Here is a 21967-nt window from a genome sequence, read left to right on the forward strand (position 1 = left end):
AATTCTTTTGCTATGTCAATATTCAAGGTTTCAACTTATTACAACTATGCAAATACTACTGATACCTGAGCCAAACCACATAGTGTACTATAATTCACCTTCCTTTTTGTCATTTTTCTCCTGTGCTTTTACTATGCTCAGTCTGATATTGGAGAAAGTGCCAGAGACAGTAAAAGGAGACAAAGTAGAGGAGGAGGAGAAATGTCAAAGTAGCTCAGGATATGCTGGGTTTTTCTTTTTTGAGACAGAGTCTCGCTCTATGGCCCAGGCTGGGGTGCAGTGGTGTGATCTTGGCTTGCTGCAACCTCCATCTCCTGGATTCAAGCAGTTCTCCTGCCTCAGCCTCCCAAGTAGCTGGGATTACAGGTGCATGCCACCACGCCTGGCTAATTTTTGTATTTTTAGTAGCAATGGGGTTTTGCCATGTTGGCCAGGCTGGTCTCGAAATCCTGGCCTCAAGTAATCCACCCACCTTGGCCTCTCAAAGTGCTGGGATTACAGGCATGAGCCACCATGCCCGGCTGGGATATGTTGTTGTTGTTGAATTCACTCTTGAAAATGAAATATTCCCAAATTTAACCTGAGGAGAGGGACTCAAATGACAAGTATTACTCGGGAAATATGTGAACAAGTCATTATATTTTTATTTTTTTACTTGTTATTTCTTGGGTATTCTTTCAGAAAGAAACAGCAATAGTTTTGTATTCTTGAAGGACACCACATCAGAGAAATGAAAGAGTACGCCATCTCTGGACAGCCCTGCACTGCCATTCAAAGGTATTCGGCCCAAAAGTACTCTGTGAGGCATTGCTTTTTCCATTTTCCTCTTCAAAATAGCCTATTAGATATGAGCTGATCGCTCCTAAGAATCGTGAGCCCTCCTTAATCTCTCTGCTGCTGGACCCTAACACAGCCCATGCAGAATCACCTGTGTGTGAAGTAGCACCCTGGGCAAGAAGCCCACAGCTGCTTGGTGGCTTGGCAGCCTCTCTAGGACTAAAACTCAGTTTCCAAGGGTAGTTTAGCAATGGTGAGGAGTATGGATTCTGGACATACTACCTGGGCTTAACCCTGGCTTGAGCAATTTATTAAATTGCTCCAGGACTGGCTACATAATTTGCCAGATCCAGAGCAAAAAGAAAATGAGAGGTCCCTTGTTCAAAAATTGGGAATTTCCAGACTATGACAATAGAGCATTAAATCAAGGATGGGACTCATCTAAACACAGGGCCCTGTGTGCTGTGAAACATCCATGAAGCTGCTCGTGCCTCAGTTTCCTCATCTGTAAAATGGGATCGTAGCAGCACCTACCTCATAGAGCGGTAAGGAATATGTGAGTTAATAACACAGAAAGCACTTATGAGAGTGCCAGCACTTAGTAAGAGCTCAGTAAATTATTGTCACACCCCACATAGCCTACACTTTGAGTCAGGCCATCTCAAACATACTACCTAAATCTGGTGAAAATTCATTTAGTTATTTCTCTGTGACATGGTAAAAGTCAAACAGGCAAACTTAATTTGTAAATTTCATTAACAGCAATACAGCTGTTTGAAACCCTGGAATTTTTATCAGTAAACAAAAACTCAGTCTAATTTTTTTAAACCTGAAACCTGAGCAGCACTATATTTTGCTTTATTGTAGTTAAGTTTTAAAAATTATAAGTATATAATCATTTATCATAGCCATTGATAACTATAAATTTGTTATCTAATGAATGAGTCAAGAAAAACTGGAAATAACCAACAATTTTAAAAGGATGACAATACAAACTACGTTTCACGACAATAAGAAAACCCAGAATTTGGCCGGGCATGGTGGCTCACGCCTGTGATCCCAGCAATTTGGGAGGTTGAGATTGGGCGAATTACCTGAGGTCAGGAGTTCAAGACGAGCCTGGCCAACACGGTGAAACCCCATCTCTACTAATAATTCAAACATTAGCTGCACATGGTGGTGTGCACCTGTAATCCCAGCTACTCGGGAGGCTGAGGCAGAAGAATCGCTTGAATCCAGGAGGTGGAGGTTACAGTGAGCCAAGACTGTGCCACTGCCCTCAAGCCTGGGCAACAGAGCAAGACTGCGTCTCAAAACAACAACAACAACAAACCCCAGGATTTATTCCATATGCAAATATCTTAATCCAACAATACATTTAGCTAAACATAAACCTTTGAAGGATTGAATCCATTTATTAGGATGCAGGTAGAGGAATGCCAATGTCTTAGGTAGCATGTGTAAATAAATCAAAAATGTGTTTTCTCTTTTGATGCTGTTGTTTCCTGATTTAAGAATGAAAGGTAACTTGATTGTATTGGATCAGTAGTTTGATTCAAGTAACATCGTGGAATTCAAAAGTGCAAAGGTAAAACCTCAAAAGCATATTTAGGCCAGGCTCGGTGGCTCACGCCTGTAATTCCAGCACTTTGGGAGGCCGAAGCAGGTGGATCACTTGAGGTCAGGAGTTCGAGACCAGCCTGGCCAACATGGTGAAACCCCATCTCTACTAAAAACACAAAAATTAGCTGGGCATGGTGGCAGGCACCTGGAATCCCAGTTACTGGGGAGGCTGAGACAGGAGGATGGCTTGAACCTGGGAGGCGGAGGTTGCAATGAGCTGAGATTGTGCCACTGCACTCCAGCCTGGGCGACACAGTGAGACTCCATCTCAAAAAAAAAAAGGGGGGGGGGGTTATTCATCAGCTGTTAACTGATTTTAATTAAGATTTTGAAGAATATCCTCAAAGTCAAATTGTGTGACCAGAGTGTATATAAAATGAAGACAGCAAACATCGCCTATGGAAGAAGACATAGGTTGGGCTCAAAGCTTGCACCTTTCCTCTCTCGACAGTTCTGGCTCTGAGTCCCAGCTATGCCACTGACTCACTGCTGGACTGTTCTGTGTGTCAGTCTCTAAGCCTCGTGCCAATGTCCACTGTGTGCCTGGTATAGGTCTTGGCTCAGGCTAGGTGGCAATAAATGCTGTTCTTGGTTTGGGAGTGGGGAGTGCCATTTGGTAAAGTGAAAAGAACATGGATTCCAAAGGTAGGTCTCAATTTGAATCCTATCTCGATCATTTACTAGTCATACAATCTCCAGTAGATTTTATTTTTCTAAACCTTGGTTCTTAACTTGCAAAATGGAGATAATAATATCTTCTTTGCAGGACTGTTGTGAGAATGAACTGAACTTGTGTATGGCTGGCCGATAACAGGCATCAACAAGTGGGTTTGAATCCAAGCCCCTACCTTCATAGTCTAGACACCAGGCAGAAGAGACTAACTGCTTTGGGCTGTGAGGATGAGACAAAAAAGCAGCTCCATCTACTTTGAGAAGTCAAATGTGTCAAGTGCTTGTTTTTATTTGTAAAGTAAGACACATAAACAATATTGTGTTTAAAGAATGATGGAGGGCAGGTGCAGTGGCTCATGCCTGTAATCCCAGCACTTTGGGAGGCCAAGGCGGGTGGATCACTTGAGGTCAGGAGTTTGAGACCAGCCTGGCTAAGACAGTGAAACCCCATCTCTACTAAAAATACAAAAATTAGCTGGGCATGGTGGCGCACGCATGTAGTCCCAGCTACTCAGGAGGCTGAGGCAGGAGAATGGCGTGAACCCGGGAGGCGGAGATTGCAGTGAGCCGAGATTGCGCCACTGTACTCCAGCCTGGTGACAGAGCAAGAGTCCATCTCATAAATAAATAAATAAATAAATAGATAAATAAGAACAATGGGGCTGGGTGCAGTGGCTCATGCGTGTAATCCCAGCACTTTGGGAGGCTGAGGCGGGCGGATCATGAGGTCAGGAGTTTGAGAACAGCCTGACCAACATGGTGAAACCCCGTCTCTACTAAAAATACAAAATTAGCCAGGCGTGGTGGCGCGCGCCTGTAATCCCAGCTACTCAGGAGGCTGAGGCAGAAGAATCACTTGAACTTGGGAGGCAGAGGTTGCAGTGAGCCGAGATCACGCCATTGCACTCCAGCCTGGGTGACAGAGCAAGACTGTGGCAAAAAAAAAAAAAAAAAAAAAAAAAAAAAAAAGTATTTCACAGATCCCAGAGCACCTACAAAGTAAGAGTTGTTTTATGCATTTGCCAAATCCATTGAAAATTATTTTAAGACTGAAAATAACATTTTCAAAAATTATTTGCTACCAAATGTGCCTGATCTAATTCAGTATTGGGGTGCGAACACATGCCGAAACAGTACAAAATAGGCTTATCCCAAGCACATTAATGAAGAACATGTTATAAGATGATTTTAAACTAATCTACAGCTCCATCACTAAGCATCTAGCAGAACACGTTATAAGCGTTCTATCAGGTTATTTCTGGTATAGACAAATGAAAAGCCAGTTTCTATTATTTGACTGGTGCCCATTTGTATTAAAGGACTAAGACGGAAAAGAGGCAAAGAATTTCCTAATTACTGATGACAATGATCTGCTGAGTCAAGTCAGAATGTGATTCAGTAAGATTGGAGGGGAAGGGAATGAAATATAATGGATGGGTACAGTATTGCTGGTACTATGTTGAGCTGCAGGAAGATTTTGCTGACTTTCTTGAGAAGTGAGGGGATCTGGTGCCTGAGCAATCAACCATGATTCATAGTAACTTGTTACAGTGCTGTTTGAACAGAAATAAAATTTGACCTTTTTCTATGCACCCAAGCCACTCAACAAAATATATTTGTAAATACAATTCCATCTTCTGACATTGGATCTAGGCGGTTTATTTAAAAAGCTGGGTCTTTATGATTTTGTTTTGCATAGACTTAAAAAAAATTTGTTTGTTTTATCGAGGCCATAGATTCCTGCTCTACTGCTCTTTTTGCCTCCTGCTTCTGTTTCTCAGAAAAATAGAAAATTTACTTTGCTTTGTTCAGGGGAGTCCATGGCATGTCCACCACTCCCATTTAAGTCAGGTTAACAGGGTAAATGCTGACGATGCGCTGAGTCTACTGGTTCTAAAAGCCCTTTGTATTTGCTTTACCACCTTATAAAAAGGCATGGATCAGTATTTGTGTTGACCTTGAGGCTTTTCTTCTCACACCACGCAGATATCTTAACACAGGGGTTCACACATGGTGACCGGGCAGACAGATGCATGTGAAACTAATGTGTAGACTAAATGCAATATACAGTTAATGCCTGGTGGGAAATAGAATTTTCCTTTAATTGCCCATTTGTAAGATTGAATAGGTAGGCAGGCAGAGTGTAAACACAGCCCCATCTATAGAAGTGTGTCTTGGGAACAGAAAGGATCACACATTCTTAAGCTAAGACAAAGGCTTTAGTTTGAAGATAATGTCTTTGATTATTTCAGCATGGAGGGCTACAGATAGCCTCTTGCAGGCTCCGCTAGAAAAAATTCTGAATGGATTAAGTATATATTTTCCCACTAGCTGTGTCTGAACACATCACTCATGGCTCATGAGAAATTATTTCTCTGCCAGGCGTGGTAGTGCATGCCTGTAGTCCCAGCTACTCGGGAGGCCGAGGTGGGAGGACTGCTTGAGGCTGGGAGTTCGAGGTTACAGTGAGCTATGATCATGCCACTGTACTCCAGCCTGGGTGACAGAGTGAGACCCTGTCTCAAAAAAAAATTATTTCCACAATTCATTCTTACATTCTGGAAAAGAATAAACCATATTAATATCACATCCCAATGCTAGTATTATTAGATCTGAGTAGTGAACACATAGACTGGTATTCAGAGATTCCCCAAATCAATCTTTAATTGTTAGACATAATAAAAGTGAAAGGGCAGATTCAAGCCCAGGAACGTGGACAGATCTTAAGAAGGAAAATCTCCTTTCTTTCAATCTCCCAGCATCTCAAACCGGCAGCTGAGTCTTGGGCAGGCAAATGACTCAGAAACTTTTATGGTCTCCCTGGTACTAAAGTACTGTATACTTAGTTTCTTAAAAGAATCTGATTCATAGTGAGCCATTCTACTGAAATTGCACAATTTGTATCCAAATAGCAATATAATCTCAGTCCAATGGCTTTTGGTATATAATAAATGCTCTCCAGGCTATATGTAACATTTGTTGTTTACTATATTAGACCCAGTAGTTTGCTTTATAATTTGAATTGTATAAAGCAATACTTATACTGTGTGTCTACTAGATTTTATGAAAATAAGGCTTTAAAAGATGACATTCCTCCAACAATGAAACCATGTAAATTGAAGACAGGGACCTGATTATACTATTAAGTGAAAAGCTAAGTTGCTGAACAGTCTCTAGCAGGGTCTACATCTGTTATCTGTCCATTTCTGTATTTGTGTATAAAGGAACAACAAAAGTTAGACAAAAATGTGACACCGGAATTTATCCATTTGTCTCAAAGAGGCAGGATTCCAGGAAGTTTTAATTTTTATATGTTTTTTCTTTTATAATCAGAGGAATGTCATTTTTCAAAGGTTTGAGTTGTGGTGTAATACACATAGCATAGTTTGCCATCTTAACCATTTTTCAGTAGACAGTCAGTAGTATTAAGCATGCTCACACTGTGGCGTAACCAATCTCCAGAACTTCTTCATCTTACAGGAATGTTGTTTTTAAAAGAGAGAACCAAATACTTCTCCAGATGTATGTGTTTTGAAAAATCAAATGCAAAGTAAGTAATGGCTTAATCAGACCGAACCACCATAATTGAATAGCCTGACCAATTCGTGGAAGAACTAGCCATGGGCCTTTCACTTTTTTTGTTTTTGTTTTTGTTTTTCTGAGACGGAGTCTTGCTCTGTCACCCAGGCTGGAGTGCAGTGGTGCAATCTTGGCTCACTGCAACTTCCGCCTCAACCAATTCTCCTGCCTCAGCCTCCTGAATAGCTGGGACTACAGGCACAAGCCACCGCACCCAGCTAATTTTTATGTTTTTGGTAGAGACGGGGTTTCACCATATTGGTCAGGCTGGTCTTGAACTCCTGACCTCATATGATCCACCCCCCTACCTTGGCCTCCCAAAGGGCTTTTGATTCAGCACATGAAGAGGAAATCACGGGCAGAGCTGTAGAAATCGTATTAGAATTTCATCTGTGTAGTTCCTTAGAAAGCTTTTCATTGAACCACCTGTTTCAATTTCCATTTTTTAAAAAAATAAAATATACCTCTGTCTGTAATCACGCTACGATGAGCAGCTGACATTCTTACTCAGGACTTAGAATAATAATGCTTTAGAGTCCTGCACAAAGCCTCCAAAAGAGTGGAAAAAATACACAACCCTTCGAAACAGGTTTACTCAAGCACGGTGAGAAAGGCTGGGTGGTCATTGATTAACAGGGTATGCGTTCCTTCTCAAAGAGATGGCAAAGGAAGCTTGTTCTAAACTTTTCCACCATTTCAATGGCTACTTTCTCCTGAGTCATTAAGGGAACACTGGTATTAGGTTTTGTGTCACAGTTGTACCAAGGATACCTCGCCAGCTAAAGTTAATGCTTTTCTAAGTGCTTATGAGTTAGGGGACAGTCCCAGTTCTGAGCTGAAGGAATTCTCATCTAAATGCAAATCAAGACAAGCCTGTCTAGGATGCATAAATAGGTACAATAATTTTTCCACCATTTAATGTTCAGCTCCCCAAATGCATTTTCACACAACTCTATTGGTAAAGAAGTGTCCCTTATTAGAATTAAACGACATTTGCTTTCTTCCCCGCACCGGCTGTTACATAGGTAGAAAGTGTTCAGAGTCTTGATTTGGTTGACTTAATGCATGGGAAATAAAATGGACAAAGAGAATCATTTTCCTAACCTCTGCTTCTCCACATCAGACTTCTAAATCCACGTCCATGCCATTTCTATTTGATGTCCCAAAGGAATGAAAGAAAATGTGCCCCAGATGGAACTTAGGTTTCATCCCAGCTCTACTTCTCCTTCCAGTGTTTTTCTAATTTAATGACACTGTCATCCTTCCTTTCACGCCAGAAACTGGAGAGTCCCCCTAGAGTCCTCTTCCCACACGCCACATATCCACGCTGCACTTTTATAATGAATCCCTTCCTCTAAATCTCCACTCCTGTGGCTGTAATTCAGCCTTTTGTCACCTCTCACTGGGCTACTGCAGCACTTTACTGGTTTTCTGGTTTAGTCTTTTCCCCATAAATTCCAGCCTCTAGCCTGTTACTAGAGTAATCATTCCAGAAAATGAAAGTCTGTTGCTGGGCGTGGTGGCTCCCAGCACTTTGGGAGGCCAAGGAAGGAGGATGGCTTGAGCCCAGAAGTTCAAGACCAGCCTGGGCAACATAGGGAGAACCTATCTCTTCAACAACAGACAAAAAATTAGTCGGGCATGGTGGTGTGTGCTGGTAATCCCAGCTACTTAGGAGGCTACTCAGGATAGCTTGAGCCCAGGAGTTTGAGGCTGCAGTGAGCTATGATCACACTCCAGCATGAGTGACAGAGGGAGAGTCTATCTCTAAAAACAAACAAATACATAAAACACAAGTCTGGGCTTGGCACAGTGGCTCACACTTGTAATCCCTTTGGATTTGGGATTACTTTGGGAATCTTTGGGAGGCTGAGGTGGGTGGATCACCTGAGGTCAGGAGTTCAAGACCAGCCTGGCCAACATGGCAAAACGCTGGTCTCTTCCAAAATTTAAAAAACAAAACAAAACAAAACAAAAAAACGACACAAATCTGAACAAGTCCCTGCTCTGGAAACCATGGCAAGGGAGGGAAGGGCAAGTTTATGCTGTTTGTCTGTGCCGCTTCAAATGTGCAGCCCTTCCTTACTCAAGGAGGTTAAGGGGAAGAACAAAGACCCTTCCACCTTCACTTTATGTTACTCCAAATCTCCTCAATCAGCCCAAAAGCAGAGTGTGTAATTCTATAACGCTCTGAAGGCAAGGAGTATAATCTTCAACTCCTAACTCTGCTGGATTATTTACCACTTGGCCAACATTTTCTTTTTGCTTTTGTTTTTCAAACAGGGTCTCAGTCCTCTCGCCCAGGCAAAATCATGGCTCACTGCAGCCTCGATCTCCCAGGCTCAGATGATTCTCCCACCTCAGCCTCCCAAGTAGCTGGGACTACAGGCGTGCACCACCAGCCCAGCTAATTTTTTGTATTTTTAAGAGAGATGGGGTTTTGCCATGTTGAGGCTGGTCTCGAACTCCTGGGCTCAAGTGATCTGCCCACCTCGGCCTCCTAGACCGCTGGGATTACAGGCGTAAGTCACCACGTCTGGCCCACTTTGCCAGCTTAGTGGCCAGTCTGATCCTCCTTAAGGGCAGGACCAATAACTAATTCCACTGCCCTCTCCAGTGGAATGCATTCCACATCTTTAGTGAGGCAAAGCACTACTGTTTGTCCCTTGCCTTTCTGGGGATGAGACTCAATCTGCCCCTTTGCATTGGATGTTCCAACAAGCAACTGGCTAGCAATATAAAGGGAAGCTCTGGCACAGATTAGTCACAGATTGGCAAACTTTCTGAAAAAAGCCCAGATAGAAATATTTCGGCTTTGTGAGCCATATAGTCTCTGTTGCAGCAACTCACTCTGCTGTTGCAGCATGAAAACGGCAAGGACCATACATAAATGAATGCACGTGGCTGTGTGCCAATAAAACTTTAATCACAAAGCCAGGTGGTGGGCCAGACTTGACCCATGAGACACCATGTGCCAAACCCCTAATCGGGTATATGAGCTAAGATGCTGCGTCAACCTTGGATCAGCTGAGAATCTCGGATCTCTCCAGAGGTGACGGACAACCATGCTGAGAACACAGGTTCTGGAGCGCAGCTGCCTTGGTTCAAATCTTGGCTTTAGCGTTTGCTAGCCATTGAGCCTTTGGGGGAGTAACTTTACACAATTTTATCTCATTTGAGCCTCACAGCAACCCTGTGAGATAAATCCGATATTCCCATTTAACAGAGGCCCGGGTACAGTGGGATCCAAGGTGCAGGAACTTCCCATTAGCACAGGGACATGCCAAGTCACTCTCATCTTTTAAAAGAGGTGCCCTCCCTCCCTGGGTCCCCCTCCTCCTCCAGCCAAGCCCTCACTCACATCTCCTCTTCACACCAAGCTTCTTGATAAAGCTGTCCACATCCTCCACCCATACTTTGTCATCTCACACTCACTTTGCAACCCTCTGCAACTGGCTTCTGTCCCTGGCTTTGAAATTGGTGACAGTTTTATCATGATGGTTTCTTAGACAAGAAATACACATATTTAAGGTCTACTGCATACCTAGGTGATGTCCTTTATTGACATTGCCAGCCCAAGTTAGGGAAAAAGATAATCACGGTGCACTCTGCCTCCCAATAGAGGTGCTATATGTAGGTTACCTGTGATTCACTCTAGTGAACATCTCAATTCTACAACACCAATATTTGAGCCCTGGCCTCACCCAGGTGAAGGCAGGGTTGCCTCTCTAGGATGGAAAAATTCAAGATGAATCCTAAAGTGGCCATCGTCATGGTTAAGGGATGCAGATTTTATCTTGAGAACTCTATCAACCAAGAGAGCAAAATAACACACTACTGGACATTTCCATTTTTTACCCTACACTTGCATCCCTGTGACCAAAATGATGCTAATCCAAGGCCATGCAATCTGTGCATCTGTAGGAGTAGATATTTCATCTGTTAGTTTTGCAGCCCAGTGAGTGAAGAGGCAGGATGCACCCTTCAATGGCTTTAGCTCCAGAGTTCTGCTTCTACAGGATGCACCCCCTTTTTGCTGGGGAGACTCTCAAAGACAGGAATGATCTCAACTGTCTCTGAGTGCTCAGTGCCCAGGACAGTGCCAGGCAGATAGGAAATGACCACTGAACAAGTGAGTCCCCTCATGGGTCCCTGGGGAGACGACAGAGGCAGGGAGTTTACCACATTAAAAAGATCCAACAGCTTTTCTTTGGAGCTCAGCTACCCTGGGGAACAGAATGAATAAGAATCCCAAAGACCCCGGCCACTGCTCAGAAAAAAGGGCCACGCTCCCAGTCGTGTGTGTCTCTCTCTCTGCCTTCTTTCTGTTCATTGAGTCATGATTCCAACAGTGCAGGAACATAGGAAGAATGCCAATTATAATATTTTTTTTGACAGCTGGGAGAATAGACACTCTCTGCCTGTCTCTTCAGCACACAGGCAGCACTTGTCTAAGCGCCAGCTCTCGTGATAACCAATCCCGCTGAGAATCAGTTCTCTCTGTAGCTCCTACTCCTTGACCCAATGTGAAATTTTTCCAAACTATTTTTAAAGTATCTAATCTGTTGTGAGTCACAGACTATAGAGCTGCTAGTTTACCATTTCTGGGCAGACAGCTTTAACATCAAGACCTGATGAGGTTGTAAGGGTATTTAAAATGGCAGTCAGGAATATAAGAGCAAAGTGGTGCATATAAAATCTTTAACTGTTCCTTAATGTCAAGTGATTTGAGATATTTATAGATTTTTTAAGTGCCTTTCTATCTTTGAAAGAAAAGGTAATTATTTCACATAACAACCTTGAAAGACTGGTCAGTGATCTTCTCCCAGATTTTCATAATAGGAGAACTAGGGGTCTTGGAGATTGACTGAATGGCAAAAGACAGTCCATTTTTAAAAACAACCCAAAGCTCTTGAGTTTATTATCCATGGCTCAATTCACTGAGCTATGCTACCTCCCCTCACACCGGATGAAACAAGTATTAGTTATCTACTGATCCATAACAAATCACCCAAAACTCAGTGGCTTCAGACAACAATAATTTATTATCTGTTATGGACTGAATTTATGTGTTATGTGTTTCCCCAAAATTCATATGCTGGATCCCTAACCTCCAATGTGACTGTATTTGCAGACAGAGCCTTTAAAGAGGTAATTAAGCGAGGCCATAGGGTTGGCCCTAGTCCATTAGGACTTGTGTCCGTAAAACAAGGAGAGGAGATGCCAAGGATGAAAGCACAGTGATGCCTCTGTAAGCCAAGGAGAGAGGCCTCAGGAGAAACCGAACCTGCCAACACCTTGATCTTGGACTTCCAGCCTCCAGAACCGTGACACATCAACTTCTGTTGTTTAAGCTGCCCAGTCTGTGGTATTCTGTTATGATAGCCCCAGCAAACTAATATAGTATCTCTTATGGTTTCCGTGGGTCAGGAATTCATGACCAGTTCAGTTGGACAGTCCTGGTTCATGGTCTTTCATGAGGTCTCTCAGTTGGGTATAGCTGGGGCTGCCTAATCTGAAGGCTTGACTGGGGCTGGATGATCCACTTCCATGGTATGCCCTCCCATGGCTGGCAAGCTAGTGATGGCTGTTGGCAAGGGGCCTTAGCTCCTCCCTGCCTGGGCCTAATGAAACTTCTTCATTCAGTCCTAACCAACCATCCTGCAGCCTTCCCTTTAGTTATATATTAAATATATAATAAGAAGAAATAGGACAGCCCTTATTTTCTCCTGTCAGGATTTTGGTATCATAAATTTAAAAATGAAGGGGAGAAAAATCCCATGTATTTTCCATGGTGCACTACCCAGATCCCCTTTCAGAAATGAAGGGTATTTCCCCAGCTGTTGAGAATCCTGCCAACTGACAACCTTCAACTATTAGCCAGGATTGCCCTTGGCTAAAGAGAGCTGCCTTGCCCAAGGTCAGCTCCCTGCCCAGGACAGCTGTCGTCTACTGACTGGCTGGTGTCAGAGTATAAAGGCCTAGTTTCTTTGCACCAACCTGGGATAACTCTGATGAGCCGCCCCAGCTTAGTCCTCCCTGTGGGTTAGCTGAGGCCTTTGTTGAGACTGCATTGCATCACAACTTCACCCTCTGCCCAATCTTCCTGCCTTACCTTCTCCCACAGGTGTCAATCCTGAGAGCACTTCCTGATAAACATCCTACACACCAATCTCTTCTTAGAGTTTGTATCTGAGGGGATGCAAACCGCAACAATCTACTTTACAGGAAGATTATTCTCAGAGCTGTCAACCATCTAAAAATAGCCAAATGAACCTCCAGATTCTATCTAGTACATCATGTGTTCAACTGCAGACCTAGCTGTTGAAACCAAGTGATAAGGTAGATTGTCTTGGTAGATAGAGGTGTGCCTAATCCTCCACTTCTTCCTGTATCCACTCCCTCTGTAATGTGACTGCCACTTCTGCTTCATTTTGTTGGCCAAAGCAAATCATAAGGCCAACCCAGATCTGGGGAGGAGGAAACAGATTCTACCTTGGATAGGAGGAACTACCGTGTGCCTGTTCTGAGCCTAGGCCTCAAGGGACCTTGCATATACTTCTGTCTCTCTTGGAACCCTGTCACAGGCATTTGAACGAGCTGGGGCTAGCCTGCTGGAAAAGAGACCATGTGGAATTGAGACAAGTTAGCTGTTCCTGCCGAGGTCACTCTGGTCCAGCCAGTCCCCAAGTAACCTGGTAGGTGACCAAAGATGTAGTATGAATAAGCACAGTCAAGACCAGAAGAATGCCCACCCAAATTGCTGACCCACAGAATTGTGAGTTAAGTAAATGGTGGTTATGTTAAGTTTTGGGGAGGTTATTGCTATGTAGCAATAGAAAAACTGATGTAGTATCAGCTATGGTTTGGATGTGGTTTGTTCCTGTCAAAACCCATGTTGCAATTTGATCCCCCAATGTGGCAGTGTTGAGAGGTGGGGCCTAGTGGGAGGTGTTTGGGCCATGGGGGCAGGTCCCTCATGAATAGATTAATACCCTACTGCAGGGGTATCTCACAGGAATGGATTAGTCCCCTTGAGAGCAGGTTGTTAAAAAGTGCCTGTCTTCCTCAGTTTCTCTCTCTTGCCAGGTGATCTCTTTGCACATGTCTACTCCCTTTCTGCTTTCCATGAGTGGAAGAGGCATGAGGCCTTCATCAGATGCAGCTGCTCCATCTTGAGCTTTCCAGCCCCCAGAATCATGAATCAATTAAACCTCTTTTCTTTATAAACTACCCAGCCTCAGGTATACTGTTACAGCAACATTAAACAGACAAGACAGTACTCAAATCTGCTGGATACATGAATCAGCTGGCAAAAGAAGAGCATAGAGAATTCAGACTATAGGAGATGTCCTCGATTCATTTTAATGGGCTCTGGTGCACCCCGCTGCTGCAGAAGCTGCTACTGATGGCTCACACCTGCAACCTTTTTAGCAGGATTGTTCTTGGGTGATCAAAGCCATCTCAGCTGGAGGTGCATCTCCCTTGTCCTGGGACATCCTATAACCAAAGGCTGTCTTGTGTGAGGGCACAAAATCCAGCTGTCTTGCCTCAAGGTAGGGCAAATTCTGGGGCAATTTACAGCACCAATCTCCTCTGCTGTCACAGGCTGAGAGTGGATCTCATCTGCAACCACATCTTTGCTCAGCTTCTTCTTCCTTTCTCTCACCCTCTTACAGGTTCCTTCCGAGAGCACTCCCTTAATAAACAAACAAACTTGCTCCTGAAACCCCAGCTCAGGCTCCGCTTCCGATAAATCAAAAGTGAATTCCTAGGAGAAAAAGATGGGGAGCATGGGAGTGACTGCTGTGGAAGGAAATTGGAAAAGCGCTGATCATCCTAACACCTTTGCAGTAGAAGTTTTCAAACCAATAGAAGATGACTCTCCTCCCATTGGTCCAAGACAAACGTCTCCATTGCAAGTGCTTGATGTGCTCCCACTGCCTATAAGGAAACGCACTCATTTCCTTTGTAAGACAGGGAATGACACTTTCTTTTCTCTCCAATCTTTAATTTCTCCCTGCACTCACTCTTTCCCCAGTAGGGTTTGAGTCTATTCCTCTTTGTAGGAAAATGCCATCACCTCCATTCTTCTAGCTACAGCCCCTGTCCTCTCTCTCACATCAGGATACTTGAGGTATCTACACTAGAGATCACCACTTCTTTATCCCTTAATCATCAACTCAGATTACATGGCTTCTGCTGTCGACCCTGCCACTAAAAGTATCCTTGCCGAAGTCACAACGACCTTATGTTACACAACTAGTTGGCTGCATTTGATGTCACTCAACACTCTTAGTATGTGAAACACGATTACACACATTCCCTTTGCTCCTGTGATGCTGTGTTCACTTGGATTTCTGCCTCATTTCCAGGGAATTCAGAATCCGTTTCTTTCGATTGTCCCTTAGATGTCCACGTATTTTCTGGTTCTCTTTTCACCTGCCATACATTTCTATGAATTATTTCACCTACTATTATAGCACCAATTGCCACTTATATCTGAATGATTTTCAAATTGAAGTTCCAGCTCCAGACTCAATATCCACTTGCCCTTTGGGCACCTCGACTTAAATGTGCCACAGGCGCCTTATTGGACTACCACCACCTATACACACACCTGTGCACACACCTGCACGCACACACACCTGTGCACACACTTGCATGCACACACTTGCATGCACACACACCTGTGCACCTGCAGGCACACACCTGTGCACACACCTGCATGCATACATACTTGCACACACACTTGCATGCACACACACCTGCATGCACACACACCTGTGCACACACTTGCATGTACAACCTGTCACACACCTGCACACACACCTGTGCACACACCTGCATGCACACACACTTGCATGCATACACACCTGTGCACACACCTGCATGCACACACACCTGTGCACATACCTGCATGCACACTCACCTGCATGCACACATACCTGCATGCACATACACCTGCATGCACACACACTTGCATGCACACACACCTGTGCACACACCTGCATGCATGCCCACACACACCCCCACACATGCACTCACATATACACCCTGCCCTCTTCCTCCTCTGCTCCATACCCCCAGAGCTGGAACTATCATCCATCCGCTTTTCCATGGCAAAACCTTTGGAATCACCCCTGATTTGTCTCCTTCCCCTTCAATTAATCAACCACTACCTTCCAAATTCCTTTCAATTTTACCTTCAAAATTGCCCTCTACTTTTAAACACGATTCCATTTCTTTCTACCCTCAGCTGCAACCTGGGCCTAGATTACTTCACACTGCATCTCGTCTGGGCTCCTGTTCTAACCACATCCAATCTAATTTCCATAACCAGTTAGGGGATCACCCTAAAATGCACAGCTGATTATTGCTTTTCCCTGTTGAAAAGAATTTTGACTTCCTCTGGGATCAGCTCTTCCACTCATCAAGATAGGATGGGGTTTCCTCCCACAATAACGGAACGGGTTCTATGACACTCCATTGTAATGAATTACCCGTCTGTTCTTCCCAAAGAAACAAAAGCTCCTTCCTTTGTTCAATTAGTAGATATTCACTGACACCTTCCTATGCATAATGCACGGAGCTGTTAATCAAATGGTAAATAAAACAAACATTGGCCTTTTCCCATTAGCAGGGCTCACATATTTGTCATCCTATTACCCATGCTAGCAGTTTTAGGCACATAAGTTGCTTAATAGGTATTTGCTGAATAAATACATGATAAAATGAGTGCTGTTGGCCGCACGTGGTGGCTCACGCCTATAATCCCAGCACTTTGGGAGGCCAAGGTGGGCGGATTCACCTGAGGTCAAGAGTTCGAGACCAGCCTGGCCAACATGGCAAAACCCCGTCTCTACTAAAAATATAAAAATTAGCTGGGTGTGGTGGTGCATGCCTGTAGCCCCAGCTACTTGAGAGGTCGAGGCAGGAGAATTGCTTGAACCCAGGAGGCAGAGGTTGCAGTGAGCTGAGATTGCAGCAAGGCACTCCAGCCTGGGTGACAGAGCCAGACTGTCTCAAAAAAAAAAAAAAAAAAAAAGGGGAGTGCTGTCTTCTGAAGACTAATTTTCTCCATTCCATTCCCTATTTTAGAATAAAATTCATGGGAACAGATTTTATAAAAATGATCTTCATGGTCGATGTTTACAGAAAGTATCTTTTTATTACAAAAGGCAGAGATAAATTACATCTAAATATTTTCAGACCATCAAAAGTCTTTAAGTAACTCACATTCCTCCACAGAGATTATCCTGGTAGCCAAATTAACAGAATCAGCCATAGCACATAAATTAAAGATACTCAATAAAATCCAATTATAAAGAAGCAAATTTCTACAAACTTGAAACTACCACCCACCCTGCTGCCAGAATGTAATGATATGTTCTCTGCATGCCAAACATATCTTCTCCCAAAAGATAACAACTGTTTTGGGTTGAATAGCATCCTCTGAAAAGAGGTTGAGGTTCTAAGCCCTGGTACCTGTGACTGCAACCTTATTTGGAAGCAGAGTCTTTGCTGAGTAATCAGGTTAACCTGCTGCCAGGATGCTGAAAGCAGAAAGGGCTTGAGCCAAACCTTGGCCACAGAGGCTGTGAATGACGCAGGTGAAGGCAGCCCTTGCTGGCCTGAGGGCTGAAACTTAGAAGTGGGGTGAGGGGCTTGCTTACCATCAGGTAACCAATGGGGACATTCTCTTCCATTCCTTGAAATACATCCTTTCAAAATGTAAGTGGGGAGCCTTGGGCCATCAGCCTGATTTTCAGAAGCTCAAATGACATAAAAATTGGAGTCTTGACCAGATCATTCCTCTTTTTGGTTTATGGTGATAAATATACATAAAAGTTACCATTTGAACTTTTTTTTTTTTTTTTTTTTGAGATGGAGTTTCACTCTTGTTGCCCTGGGATTACAGGCGTGAGCCACCTCTCCCGGCCACCATTTGAACTATTTTTTTTTTGAGAAGGAGTCTCGCTCTGTCGCCCAGGCTGGAGTGCAGTGGCGCCATCTCGGCTCACTGCAAGCTCTGCCTCCTGCGTTCAATCGATTCCCCTGCCTCAGCCTCCCAAGTAGCTGGGATTACAGGTGTCTGCCATCACGCCCGGGTAATTTTTTGTATTTTTAGTAGAGACGGGGCTTCACCGTATTAGCCAGGATGGTCTCGATCTCTCGTGATCCACCCACTTCAGCCTCCCAAAGTGCTGGGATTACAGGCGTGAACCACTGTGCCCAGCCACCATTTGAACTATTTTCAAGTGTACAGTTCAGTTGCAGCAAGTACATTCATACTGTTGTTCAGCCATCACCACCATTCATTGCCCCAACTTTTTCACTTTTCCAAACTGAAACTCTGTCTCCATCAAACACTAACTCATCTTTTCCCCTCCCCCCAGCCCCTGGCACCCACCATTCTACATTCCGTCTCTATTTGGATGACTCTAGGGACTTCTATAAGTGGCATTATGCAGTATGCTTCCTTTTGTGACTGGCTTATTTCACTCAGCACAAGGTCCTCAGGGCCCCTCCGTGTCACTCCCTGCGTCGGAACTTCCTCTCTTTTTAAGGCTGGGTACTATTCCATCATCTGTATACACCACATTTGCTTATCCATTCACAACATTTGGATTGTTGTTGAAATCTCACTCGACTGCACACTCCTGCTGCCAGCCGCATGCTGGGCACAGGGCACGTGCTCTGGGTCAGCTGCTGAGTATGGGACACAGCTGAGCATACTCACTCCCTCTCTGACCCCAGGACACTCCCTCTCTGATCACCGTGGCAAGCCTGGAAGGACCTATACTTGTTGGCCTTGCCAAGGGCTGCATGGTTGTGTGAGGTATAAACAGTTGGGTTATAAAGAGATAAGAACATCACTTTCCTGTTACACTCGCGGGGAGGAAGCTGACAGCAAACCCAGAGCACTCCCTGTATTCTCTTTTCTTTCAGCTGGGAAGGCTCTGGGCTTGTCCCCAGCACAAAGCTGCTGCCGTGAAACATCAGGGACTCGTGGAAGAGCCCTGCGTCTGTGTCTGTCACTAACCCTTCAAATGATCTCAAATAAATCGTGGTTTTCTCGTCAAACCACTGTCTCTTCTTAAATGGGGTTATTCTAATCCATGATCCCTAGTCAAAGCCTAATTTTCTTTTCTAGAAGGTTCTCCCTTCCCTCTCCCTTAATGTAAACACTGACAGTACTCCAGGGTCAGCCCAGCAGGTGACGTGCCTTGAAGCTGTCATTGCCCTTATCAGATCAGCGGTTTTCCATTTCTCCCTCCTGAAGGGCAGACTGTGCCACTCATTATCCCGGCGAAACCGCTCTCCCCCTTTACTGAACTGTTTTGCCCCAGTACTGTTCAGTTCTCAATCAGATTGTAAGCTCTAGAAGGCAGGAACAATAACTTGCAGTTTAACCTTTGGCACCTAAAATAATACTTTGCTACACCTGTGTTTAATAAAATAACTGAATGAACAAGAATAGGAATGGTATGTTCTCAGCATGGCAACGCATCTTCTCCTAAAAGATAACAACTCTTACAGATTGGACCGTATCTCCTAAAAAGAGATGTTGAAGTTCTAAGTCCCAGTACCTGTGAACGTGACTTTTGGAAATAGGGTCTTTGTAAATATAATCAGGTTAAGATGATAGGGGTGGGCCCTCATCCAATGTAGCTTGTGTTCTTTTTTTTTTTTTTTTTTTTTTTTGAGACAATGTCTCGCTCTGTCACCCAGGCTGGAGTGCAGTGGTGCAATCTCAGCTCACTGCAACCTCTGCCTCTGGGTTCCCACGGTTCTCATGCCTCAGTCTCCCGAGTAGTTGGGATTACAGGTGCCCACCACCACGCCAAGCTAATTTTTTGTATTTTTAGTAGAGACAGGGTTTCACCATGCTGGCCAGGCTGGTCTGGAACTCCTGGCCTCAAGTGATCCACCCACCTTGGCCTTCCAAAGTGCCGGGTTTACAGGCATGAGCCACCGCGCCTGGCCTTGTATTCTTATAAGAAGGAAATTGGGATGCAAAGAAAGACAAAGGGAAGATGGCTATGTGAGAACGGGATACAGACTGGAGTAACACTGTCACAAGCTGAAGCTGGAGAAGGCAAGGAAGGACCCTCCCTAGAGGATGTGAAGAGAGCGTAGCCCTGCCAACACCTTGACTTTGGACTTTTGGCCTCCAGAACAGTGAGACAGTAAATTTCTATTGTTTTAAGCCATCCAGTGTGCGGCACTATGTCATGCCCCAGTGACATGCGACACTAATGTGACAACTGAATGGAGTGGTTCCAGCCATACAGGTAGACTCAGGGATGTGGCTCTCACAGCGTCGCTGGGCACAGGAATAATACTGGGTACCTGCAGTAATTAAACCAGCAGTGACAGCTGGGGTCTCAGTAGGGGCCATTGTGTTGAAATAGAGAGTGCTTAAGTAAGTGCTTAGTGAAGCCGCAGAGATTCGCTGCCTCGGTCTCAGGAAGTGCTGGAGGCTGCACACGTCTGTCGCTCCATCCCACTCCTCCGTGAAACACTCCCCTTCCAAAGAGGGCATCCTAAGTCTGATGATGTCAGAGTCGAAATCTTAAACCTCTAGAATAACACTTCTGTTTGTTTTACTTTTTTTTTTTTTTTTGCTTTACCTATGACATTTTATGAATACTGTAGTATCCCAAGCAAGGTAAATTCAAATAAAGCTTTCAATGAATGATTTTTAAGAAGCTGAAGGAAAAAAAAAACCTCCCCCTGGTCATGTCCCAGATGTTATCATTTTTCATTTTGCTTCTTTTTTTCTTTTTTTTTTCAGACAGAGTCTGCTCTGTTACATAGGGGCTGGAGTGCGGTGTCATGATCTCAGCTCACTGCAGCATCTGCCATCTAGGTTTAAGCAATTCTTATGCCTCAGCCTCCCAAGTAGTTGGGATACAGGTGCACGCCACCACACCCAGCTAATTTTTGCAGTTTTGGTAGAGACAGGGTTTTGCCATGTTGGCCAGGCTGGTCTCGAACTCCTGGCCTCAAGTGATCTGCCTATCTTGGCCTCCCAAAGTGCTGGGACTACAGGTGTGAGCCACCACACCCAGCTATTTTTTGTGTATTTCCATTTGCTATTGTGCCCTCACCATTTCTCCCTCAGCCTGTGATTTATGATACAATATCCTGAAGATGTCGGGAGCACACAGCCTCAGCCTCGGCTGCAGATAGACTGCTCGGCTTGGGGGCAATAACCGCTCTGCCCTCCCTCTGCCACCCGGCAGCCCCACCCACAGAAGGGCCCAGACTTACGGCTTTGGAGGGAGCATAGTGTGTCGGTGATGCCAGTGGAGGCCTGGTTGGGCTCTGGAAGGAAGACGGGCAGAACCTCTGCCCTGTGTCCGGAGGGGAAGACGAGGCATAGATGCGATTCTCTAACCGTTCAGGCTCGTGCTTATAGGATTCCAGGGGAAACGTGTGCTGCTTGGTCACTTGGGTGGGTGTTGACGGAGAGGAGGAGAGGCCGGAGGCTGCGGAAGAAACACCAAGGGCGGTCAGAGGTCCGGCCTCCAGGAAGGGACATCGGGGGTGGTCAGAGGTCCGGCCTCCAGGAAGGGATGTCAGGGGCGGTCAGAGGTCCGGCCTCCAGGAAGGTACATCGGGGGTGGTCAGAGGTCCAGCCTCCAGGAAGGGACGTTGGGGGCGGTCAGAGGTCCGGCCTCCAGGAAGGGACATCGGGGGTGGTCAGAGGTCCGGCCTCCAGGAAGGGACATCAGGGATAGTTAGAGGTCCGGCCTCCAGGAAGGGACATCGGGGGTGGTCAGAGGTCCGGCCTCCAGGAAGGGACGTTGGGGGCGGTCAGAGGTCCGGCCTCCAGGAAGGGACGTCGGGGGCGGTCAGAGGTCTCATCTCCAGGAATTGATGCCAGGGGCGGTCAGAGGTCCAGCCTCCAGGAAGGGACATCAGGGATAGTTAGAGGTCCGGCCTCCAGGAAGGGACATTGGAGGTGGTCAGAGGTCCGGCCATGGCAGAGGGAGGCTCTCACCATTCCTGGTGCCCAAAACCTCAAATGGCAACAAGCCAAATTATTCTGAATGTTGAGGAAAAGCTTTAAAAACCAATTTCTAGTCTCTTAGAATCAGCTGTTTCCAGAAACACCTCACTGTCCACCCTCGGTTGTGGGCAGCATCCCCTCATTGGGAACGGGGTGCTCATACAGTCCCGAGTTATCTGGTGAACTTTTACACACACCCTCCAGATGCTATTTTCCTCCATTCAGCCAAATATCATTTGATCTCCTCTCCTTCTTTCCCCAGCATGGCGCCAAGAACAAACACAGTGGTGCCTT

The 21967-nt window shown here is 45.0% G+C and overlaps 1 protein-coding gene across 10 annotated transcripts in view; it reads right to left on the reverse strand.

Moving 5' to 3' along the window:
* PRKAG2 (protein kinase AMP-activated non-catalytic subunit gamma 2) overlaps window positions 1–21967 on the reverse strand; it is a 320123-nt gene that overhangs the window by 98397 nt on the left and 199759 nt on the right. For all 10 annotated transcript variants that reach the window (XM_019031434.4, XM_019031433.4, XM_031012951.3 and 7 more), the window contains one exon: window positions 20932–21149. In XM_019031434.4, the coding sequence (XP_018886979.1) occupies window positions 20932–21149 (218 nt within the window). The remainder of the gene's footprint in view (window positions 1–20931; window positions 21150–21967) is intronic.

This window comes from Gorilla gorilla, chromosome 6 (genome assembly GCF_029281585.2).
Source record: "Gorilla gorilla gorilla isolate KB3781 chromosome 6, NHGRI_mGorGor1-v2.1_pri, whole genome shotgun sequence".
In the NCBI taxonomy this organism is placed as follows: domain Eukaryota; kingdom Metazoa; phylum Chordata; class Mammalia; order Primates; family Hominidae; genus Gorilla; species Gorilla gorilla.